Genomic DNA, 10231 nt, shown 5'->3' with positions numbered 1-10231 from the left:
CAAAAAAAAAAAAAAAAAAACAGGTAACTGAAACGGAGCGAGTGGAATACTGCCTGGTAGAGACCCTCAAGGGACTTGCCTTAACAAATAAAGAAAACTAATTCCATTGGCACAACAGTTTGCATACAGTTTCAGAAGTCCAAGGGGGGGGGTACAAAACATCATTTGAAAAATTCTAAACATTTCCATTAAATTGGTAGAACAGGCTGTTAGCAACAGCCTGTAGAACGCATACCTAAGATGAGCTTATATCCAAATGACCCCAAACCCGAAATCAGGAAAGTACCATGAAATAAGCAAGTTTTATTAATAACAGCAACTTAAAAGGGGCAGCCATTTCCTCCTGTCCTGTGGCTAAAGGCACCTGACCTTAAGCGGTCCAGCGTTCTTCCTTTCTAATTTGAAGTGACACCTGTGAGGTACAAGGTCAAAACTGGAACCCTCGGTATTGAGGGCAGCGTACCTTTCACCAGCTTCCCATCGGGGACGGCTTTGCTGCACGACACCTCCTTCTTCCCCGAGGAGCCACCTCTGCCCCCTGCGTCGGCCACATCTTCAGACACACTATCGTCCTCACGCTTTTTGAGGCGCAGCCTCGGGGGGACCCTCTCCCGATGCTGACACAGCCTGCAGAGGTTAAACATGACTCTGAACTGCTCCATTGGAAATGACACAGGATTTGTCAGAAAAGATATGCAGCACATACATTTCATGGGACAAAAGCACGGCTACGTTACTGCCTAAGTAACACCACGGAATATATTTTCTAACTCAGATTTACTATTTTCTGATACAACAGAATGAAAAGGGAGCGGAAGGAGGTATTCTCCCTGTAATACTGTTTTGGGAACCAATGCCCACTAGCTCTTCTTTGGAGACTGATCACTGAGAACACGTTTAGAACACCAAATTATGCCCAGCACCTACAGATGAGTCCATTTTCTTCAGTTTGAGCAGTCAGAGATAAAAGCCTGTAGAAATCCACTGATACTCAAAGCCTACGTCATCTCTCTACCAAAACAGGTTTTAGAAAGACATTAGGGTGTCCATGTAATTGAGGAGAGGAGACGCAGAAGAAAGGATTACAAGGACAGGAGGAAATGCTTCTAACAGGTGCCTGAGAACGAAGTATGGGGACGTCTACAGGGATGGGAGTCGTGAGGCGAGCTGCTGGCAGGTGGCGCTCGAGGCCAGTGGGTGGGCGGCACCTGTGTGGCTCCAGCCTGTCAGCTGGGAGCACCTGTGGTTTACACTTAGGCATTTAAGTACATGTTAACACAACAGAAGTATAATACACAGCTTCCATCCAAAGCAGTTAAAAATAACAGCCAACCAAAACACCAAATGCCTGAAGAGACAGGATTACTTTGTTTACAACATTCTGGACAAATGATCATCAATGAACTATGAATACGGGTCAAAGATTTCAACAGATGTAAAACAAGAGAGGTGAGAAAAGTTAAATGCGGCAAATGCAAGACATACGTTACACCTAAAAGTGAGTGTAAAACCAACCAACCCTATTAGTGCACAGCCCGAGGATTACTTGTTCCCAGACACGTACCTGTGCGCTTTCGCCCCCTTCTTTCTGGAGGAAGAACTGCTTCTTAAACTCGTAATAGGCATTATACTGGTGCCACGGCTGCAGGAACTCAAACCTAGGAACAGAGAAGGCGGCGAGTCATTCAACAAGACATGCTCGCTCGCTGTGACACCCCTCGGCTCCGACGGACCACACCTGCTGCTCTAAGGCTTCGCAGTGACTGACCCTGGCGATCACACAGATCATGTTGCGACCACAGCCTCCTGTTGTTATGTTACGACCCGAGCACGGAACATTATTTGATGAAAAAAACAAAGTGCAGTGTGTGTCTGAATTTCCACAGCAGATTCTTGAAAAGCATGAGTTCCAGCTTTTTATTTTAGGGAGGTTCAACATTTTTAAAAAACAAAGCAAAACAAGTTAAACAAACAAACAAACAAATAACAATAAAAAAGATCACCACCCCAACTCTAATTAATTTAACAAGATATATTTACCTAAACACGTAAGGATAAAAACAAATATATATGTGTGTATATATATATATATATATATATATAAACAATTATGTAGCTAGATTAAAAAAAGAAGCTAAACTAAACCCCAAATACCATTCATTTACCCCACATAAACTCCTTCACTCACCTTTGATCATTCTTGGCACGAACGCTGGTCTCAAACTTAAGGCCGTTCCTGGCCACGTACTCTGCCAGCTTGTCAATCACAGGCTGAATGTCGGGGGGCGGGGGGATGATGGCGGCCACGGAAGCAAGTGCACTGCAGAGGAGAGCTGGGTCACACCCACAGTGCCAGGCCCTCCTCCAGATCTGCGGCAGGTGGGGGCGGCCAGCAAGGCTGCTGGAGGACTTGTACTGTCTCAGTTCACACCAGCAAGTAAGTTACACACAGACAGGGAGGCCCTTATCTGAGATGACTGGGACTACAGAAAACTAATCAAAGTCAATCCATTTGAAACAGGGACCAAAATATCATTGCCAATGATGAAAACAGGGGTTTTACTCAAAGTGACACTTAAGGTCATGAACACAGGTTCATCTTTTCTCTCCTCACATTTCCCAATTGCTAATTCTTAGAAACAACCAAGAACAAATCAAGTGTGAATTTTTGTATATATATATGAAAGTATGCTGGCTAGCGTGACTCATCACCCTTCATTTCATGTCTGACTGTCTTAGCATGATCAGGAAGTGGGAACCATCCAAGTGCTCCGTCAAGGCTCCTGAGCGTCTGTCTTGTCAGCTTGAGACAGGCCAGTGCCTCTTATAAAGTGCTCGCTCACCCACAGACACTCTTCAGAGCGCCCTCCACGCTACCGAGGACAGGTGCCGGGGGTCCAGTCCCTGCCTTGCTGACTCTGTTATTCAATGGTTAGCTGGACTAACAGCCAGATCCTCATTTCCTAACAGCCTGTGAGCGATTCACCTGCATCAGCTTTATGAAATCCTGCATTTTTGGCAAAAACTGGGCTTCACTTCACACTGCCTGTGCCTAGTACTGCCCCACCAAGATGGTGGCACACAGGAAAGAACAGATGCTGGATTCAGGGGAGTGGCGTGGGATGCTACCTGGGAGTTCATTTTCTCAGTGGTTAGACCTCACTGCTACAAGTGCTTATGTTATGACAGTTTCTGTTGCCCAATCAACCCTGTAACTCGGGGATTTGGATAATAAGTGCTCAGATAACGGAGACCCTCTATGTGACTCACACTATAAAGAAGCCCAAACCAAGAACACAGGTGCTCCAGGTGACCAGCAGAAGTGAGAGCATACCTTGTGGTGATGGTGGTGGAGGTCACCCCACTACTCGTCTCTGCTGTGCTTGGGGGGGGCGGTGGCGTGGTCCCTGGAGGGGGCGGGGCTGTGGCTGTCACTCCAGCGGAGCCGGACACGGCCACCCCGGCAGGCAGGGTGCTGTAGTAAGTGGCTACGTCAACCCCTGGAGGGGGAGGTGCCAGGCAGTAGGTGCCGTCGGGCAGCATGTAGTAGCTGTAGTACATGGCTGCCACTGTTGCTGTGAAAAGACACATTTTGGGGGCGTGAGAGTGGCAAAAGACAGGCTAGTTGGTGAGTATCCACAATGCAGTAAAAAAGGGCCACTTTTCCAAATGCAGTATCACTTCTGTCCAATGTCAACCACGTCGTTTTGTTTTTCTGATATAAGAAAGGCTGCCCAGGTGACACACAGTTTGGAAGAATCAGGCAATGCCCAGACACACACCCAGGGACGATGGAAAGTGAACATGCACGGGGACATTCAAGGCAGCCCAATGTGGACCTTCCTACTACACAATTGATGTCTTCCCTAACTGCAGAGCGGGCAGATCAGGACAAAGTCCACTGTCCAGCAGCACTGGCTCCCTTCCTGTGAGGTGACCCGTCTGAGGACTAAACACCCTTCGCTGGCTTCCCCGTTTGACACCAGCTCTCCACTCTCTCCTCTCCTTACTTTTCTCATTTAAACATTTGTCTGGGCATAAATCACAGCCATGTCTTCTTAGGTCAGTCTCCCAGGGCACGACACAAAAGCAAAAATAAACAAATGGGACCTAATCAAACTTAATAAGCTTTTACACAACAAAGGAAACCACAAACAAAATGAAAAGGGAACCCACAGAATGGGAGAGAATATCTGCAAATGATGTGAACGACAAGGGCTTAATTTCAGAAATATACAAACAGCTCATGTAGCTCAGTAACAAAAAAAACAAACAACCCAATCAAAAAATGGGCAGAAGACTCAAATAGACATTTCTCCAAAGAAGACATACAGATGGCCAATAAGCACATGAAAAGACGCTGGACATGGCTAATTATTAGGGAAATGCAAATCAAAACTACAAGGTACCACCTCACACCAGTCAGAATGGCCACCATTAAAAAGTCTACAAATAACAAATGCTGGAGAGAGTGTGGAGAAAAGGGAACCCACCAACAGTGTAGGAGGGAATGTAAATTGGTACAGCTACTATGGAAAAGAGTATGGAGGTTCCTTTAAAAACTAAAAATAGAGCTACCGTATGACCCAGCAATCCCACTCCTGGGCATATACCCTGAGAAAACTCTAACTGGTAAAGACACATGCACCCCAGTGTTCATAGCAGCATTATTTACAATAGCCAGGACATGGAAACAACCTAAATGTCCATCGACAGAGGAATGGATAAAGAAGATGTGGTACATACATACAATGGAATATTACTCAGCAATAAAAAAGAATGAAATAATGCCACTTGCAGCAACATGGATGGAACTTGAGATTATCATACTAAGTGAACTAAGACAAAAAGAAAGACAAATATCATATGATATCACTAATATGTGGAATCTAAAATACGATACAAACGAACTTATTTACAAAACAGAAACAGACTCACAGTCATAGAGAACAATACCAGAGGGGGAAGAGGGAGGGAAGGGATGAATTAGCAGTTTGGGGTTAGCAGATACAAACTACTATATACAAAACAGATAAACAACAAGGTCCTACTGTATAGCACAGGGAACTATATTCAATATTTTGTAACAAACTATAATGGAAAAGAATCTGGAAAAGAATATATATTATATACAACATTCATATAAATGAATCTGGTACGTGTTTCTTATATACATGTAACTGGGTCACTGTGCTGAACACCAGAAACCATCACAACACTGTAAATCAACTATGCTTCAGTAATAAACCAACACACATTTGTCTTGGAAGTCATCTTGTCTACAAAGCTGTGCTGCTCTGTAACCCCTGCATGCCTCCACCCCAGCACAGAGGCATACTGCAATTGACTTAAGAAGTCCTGACGGACACTGAGATCATTTGGGGCTTTATCATTACAAACAGTGAAGTGCAATAACTTCCAATATATTTTGCCCACCCATGCAAGTATCTGTAAGATAGAGCCCATTTTTTAAAACAATCAAAATTCCTGTAAATTTATTCATTTTTTATTTGGGGGGAAAAATATTCAAAACCAGTGAAATCACAGAAGATCCAATGAACTAATTAAGAATTTAAATTTCTAATCCTCTTGTAGATAAGCAACTGGTTCTGACTACACAGAGATTTAACTTCCTCGTCATTAGAGCATGGTGAAAGATTTTTCTCATTAAGGAATTTTATTTTGATCTTCAGTTAATGTACTTTAAAACAAAAACATTTGCAAATAGTGAGAGCTTTTACACTGACTACAGTTTCCAGCACTGGAAGCTCCGTGGGGAAGGTGTCAGTGGTGCAGCAGCTCACAACCTGTCCTTGACAGCTATACCCCAGCCTTTCCGCCTCGGCTGGAACAACTGCATCATTCACACGTGCTGCAGGCATATCCGCGGCTGGTAACGACTTACTTTCTATGAATTATACATGTCTGAACTCACAGGTTGTGAATCGCTGGCTCGATGCTGTGCACCAACCACCGTTCACGTTCACCACAATATTCCACATTTTCAAAAAAAGATGTGTGGCTTCAATATCCTCTCTGTGTGATCTTCAGCACAGAGACATTCAAACCATATCTCTGAAGGAAGGTGGGGGCAGAGGGCAGGAAAGCCACGTTTGTTCTGTAACCCCAGCACTCAGCACACAGAATCTGTTGGGTGGACAGATGGATTCGATGCTTCAAATATAAGCTTTTCCTAACCCAATTAGGTATTCAAATATGAACAGAGGCTTCTGTGAGCTGTATCCTCCTTGAAACGATGGAACGACTTCCCCACTCACCCCGCACTCGGTCGAGCGACGGGGGCCCTTCTTCTCACCCCTGGGCACAGACACCGCCACGGAAGAGGGGTGAGGCAGCAGCGGCAAGACCAGGGCGTAGCCCCGCCCACAGAGCACCCCCTGTCTTGGGAGGGGCAGCAAGAGCTGCTACTGCCTGAAGTGTCACATCTCAAGGACAGGACAGACACTCCATGTCCTTCCTATGCCAGGTGGCCAGCCTCTGGCCTGAAAACAGGCCAAAATACATCTCAAATACAACCAATGAGGCGTATGGATTAGAAAAAAAACAGTTTACAGTTAAGTGTCAACTATATATTATGCAATTGCAATTTAATGCATTCTTTATGTAACAGAAGTGAATAAATTATTTTCAAAACTAAGGATCATCCCTTTGAAAGAATGAACATGCAGATTAACCATCCGTCTGTACCTGAGCCACCCATCAAATTAAATTAAAACAAAGTCTAAAAATAACCCTGCCAGAAAGACGGCAGATTAACTCAGGAACTCACCCATTACAAATACCTAAAAATGCTTGTAAAATATAAGGAAAAAATTTAAATGCATAGCTGAGCTCACAAGGAGAAAAGGCTCCATTTCCGTGTGTGAAAATCAAACAAAGCCCCCAAACCTGAAGGCAACTCCTAAGCCTTGAGCCAAGTCTTACTCCGGATGCAGGGATTCCCACACTAGAAACCAGCCCAGGGCGCGCGCCCTAGGGATCTTGCAGAGGACAGACTGGAAGCAGAAAGCTAAAGGCGACGCGCGCAGGACGCCCCTCACTTCTTACCCACGCACTCTGTGAGGCCCTTCCAACAAATTCTAATTACACCTTGCAAAGGTGAACAGGAATTTGAAAATCCGTCTGTATCCAAAAATAACCCTGATGCCAACGAAACACCTGAGGCTTGGCGAGCTGAGAACGCAGACTTTCCTGCTGCATGGTGCCTGCTGGGGCAACGCCACAGCTGAGGACTCAACAGTGAAGCCAACTGTGCACTGTTTCCCCCAGATTCCCATTTCATGTGCAGGATGTCATAGATGAAAAGATTTTAGGGAGAAGGTTGTTTCTGTCCTTTTTCTCACAGACACTGAGGCCCGGGGCAGATGTGACAGTGATAGGCCAACCTCAGCCCGGAGCCACGCCTGGCCTGGCCTGCCCCCCAATCTATGGTGAACAGTTATCATGCCCCTCATTTCGTTTGCAGGTGCCAGGGGCACCTCCAAACAGTGTCTTCTGCCTGCTGTGAAGCCCCTCCTAAGTTTTACCTCCAACAAATAACAAAGGTTGGCGAGGATGTGGAGAAAAGGGACCCCTCATATGCTGCTGGTGGGAATGTAAATTGGTTCAGTCACTGTGGAAAACAGTACGGAGGTTTCTCAAAAAACTAAAAAGCAGGGACTTCCCTGGTGGCACAGTGGTTAAGATTCCACACTCCCAATGCAGGGGGCCCGGGGTTCAATCCCTGATCAGGGAACTAGATCCCACATGCATGCCGCAACTAAGAGTTTGCATGCCACAACTAAAACCATATGCCTCAACTATGGAGCCAGTGAGCCACAACTAAGGAACCCGCCTGCCGCAACTAAGACCCGGCACAACCAAGTAAATAAATAAATATTAAAAACAAAAACAAACAAAAAAACCCCTTAAAATCGAATAAATATATATCTAAAAAAATGAAAACACTAATTTGAAAAGATACATGCACCCTAACTTTCAAAGCAGCATTATTTACAATATCCAAGATATGGAAGCAACCTAAGTGTCCATCAGCACATGAGCTGATAAAGAAGATGTGGTGTACACACACACACACACACACACACACACACACACACACAGTGGAATATTACTGAGCCACAGAAAAGAATGAAATAATGCCATTTGCAACAACATGGATGGACCTGGAGAGTATTACACTTAATGAATTAAGTCAGACAGAAAAAGACAAATACTGTATGACATGACATATGTGGAATCTAAAAACTAAAATGAGTAAACATAACAAAAAAGAAGCAGACTCACAGATACAGAGAACAAACTGGCGGTTACCAGTGGGGAAAGGGAAACAGGGAGGAGCAAGACAAGGGTAGGAGATTAAGAGGCATAAACTATTACATATAAAATAAATAAGCTACAAGGATATACTGTACAGCACAGGGAATATAGCCAATTATTTTACAATAACTATAAATGGACTATAACCTTTAAAGGTTGTGATTCACTATGTTGCGCCCCTGTAACTTACATAATATTGCACATCAACTGTACCTCAATTAAACCAAAGTTTTTACCTCCAGAACCATCTCCCACCCCAGGAGGCCCCTGCTCTGCCCTCCTGCACACACATCCCTGGGGCAGTTCTCTGCGATCAGGGCTATGGTCCCAGAAGGCAAAGCATCTTAAAAGCAGCGAGAGGGAGGCTGCACAGCTCCCAGGTTAGAGCAGGCACTAGAGAAGCATGTAACAAGCAAAGCCCGCTGACAGCAAGGTGCGTGCTGAGGTATTCCACAAGAGCAGGAGCCAGCCGCCGGCACCACCTCGTGGCAGACACTGCAGATGTGCGCTTGTCCCTGCAGTGGGGCCTCACAGCTCTTGAAATCCTTGAATTGGAAATCCTTTAAAATGACTACCAACTAGAGAACGTGTGTTTTTGTGCACAGCTCCCAACTCAGAAATTCTCACGAATGCTAAGTTTTGAGAATCGCTGGACCAGACAGAGCAAAGGACAGACAGAGGTCTGGCTCCCTGGAGCTCACCGTCCCGTCCTAGACACGGGATGGTGTGGTGTGCAGGGTTCCAAAGGGCGCCCGCAGTCCCACTTCTCACTGGGCTTCCAAGGCATAACACTCCTTACTAGGGCTGTTGCTGTTCTCAGGGCTCTCTGTTGACTTTTTAAGAGGGGATTGGGTTTTACACAAAGTTAAATGCTGATGTGATTTTAATAAACATCATGATAATGTTTATTAAAACACGCCTACTCCAAATAAATCTAAGACAGAAATGTCAACGGGTGCCTACACTTCCCAAGGGCAGGCATAGTTGTGTGGAAAGATCAAGCTGCTTAAAACCACCGGCACATTCTTAAGCACGTCCTCCCTGACACTCTGTGCGCTTAGAAACGTACAGAGCTGCGGAACCCAGGGTCAGACAGACCTGCCTAATTACCTTCCAAAGCCCTTCTATTCAACGGGCTTCTTGCAAAAATCAGAGCCAATTTACTGATTCTTGTATGTGATCTTAATCTCATATAAATCTCTCAGAAGAGAATGTAAGCCTTGGAAGTGTTCTTGGAGATCAGCGGGCTGGTCAGCAATCCCTGCTGTCAGTTCAGAAATATAAACGTGTGTCTGTATTAAGAATGAAAGAAAATAGCTTTCCTGAGTTCCATGGAGAAAAATAAGTATACTCTTAAAAGACCGATCTACTTTATCCACACGAGATCGTGAAAAAGAAGCGCTATGCTACCAGCTGAGTGGGCCTGGGCAGCAGCAGCGGCAAGACCGCCCGCCGCCACAGCGCCCCTGCCCACCCCGGGCAGCGCCTGGCCCCCTGGCCTCCGTCACTGGATGGCCAACCGGTCTCCATCCACCTGCATCCTTGGGACTTCCCTAATAACTTCAACGGCTTTAAATCCTACTTACACTTGCTGATTCCAGAACTGCTATCTCCAGCTCTGAGCTGAACTGCTATGTTAAGTGCCTGCTCAACACGCACACTGGGACATCTCATAAACCTCTCATAGGGACTGCGTCCAGCACACAGCTGTCCCCACACACCGCCGCTCCTGCTTCCTGCGGCCGCGCCTCCTCCCGCTGAGTCAGCCCAGGCTCTGTGGTTTCTCTCGGACCCATACCCGCCTCCTGGGAACCAGAGCCGTTCCGGCCGCTGCCCTAGAGGCTCCAGGGACCCCTTCCTAGACAAGCCAGAGCCCCCATACTGCCTGCCC

At 45.8% G+C, this 10231-nt stretch overlaps 1 protein-coding gene across 1 annotated transcript in view; it reads right to left on the bottom strand.

Annotated features, from left to right (window-relative positions):
• Nucleotides 1-10231, bottom strand: part of SFSWAP (splicing factor SWAP) — an 81293-nt gene that overhangs the window by 45582 nt on the left and 25480 nt on the right. The window contains 5 exon segments of the mRNA XM_007462792.1: nucleotides 464-576; nucleotides 578-627; nucleotides 1565-1658; nucleotides 2189-2320; nucleotides 3335-3575. Coding sequence (XP_007462854.1) covers nucleotides 464-576; nucleotides 578-627; nucleotides 1565-1658; nucleotides 2189-2320; nucleotides 3335-3575 — 630 coding nt within the window.

This window comes from Lipotes vexillifer, unplaced genomic scaffold (genome assembly GCF_000442215.2).
Source record: "Lipotes vexillifer unplaced genomic scaffold, Lipotes_vexillifer_v1.1 scaffold1545, whole genome shotgun sequence".
In the NCBI taxonomy this organism is placed as follows: Eukaryota; Metazoa; Chordata; class Mammalia; order Artiodactyla; family Lipotidae; genus Lipotes; species Lipotes vexillifer.
Note: the sequence above shows the minus strand (reverse complement) of the source record. Positions and strands in the feature narration are given on the sequence as shown.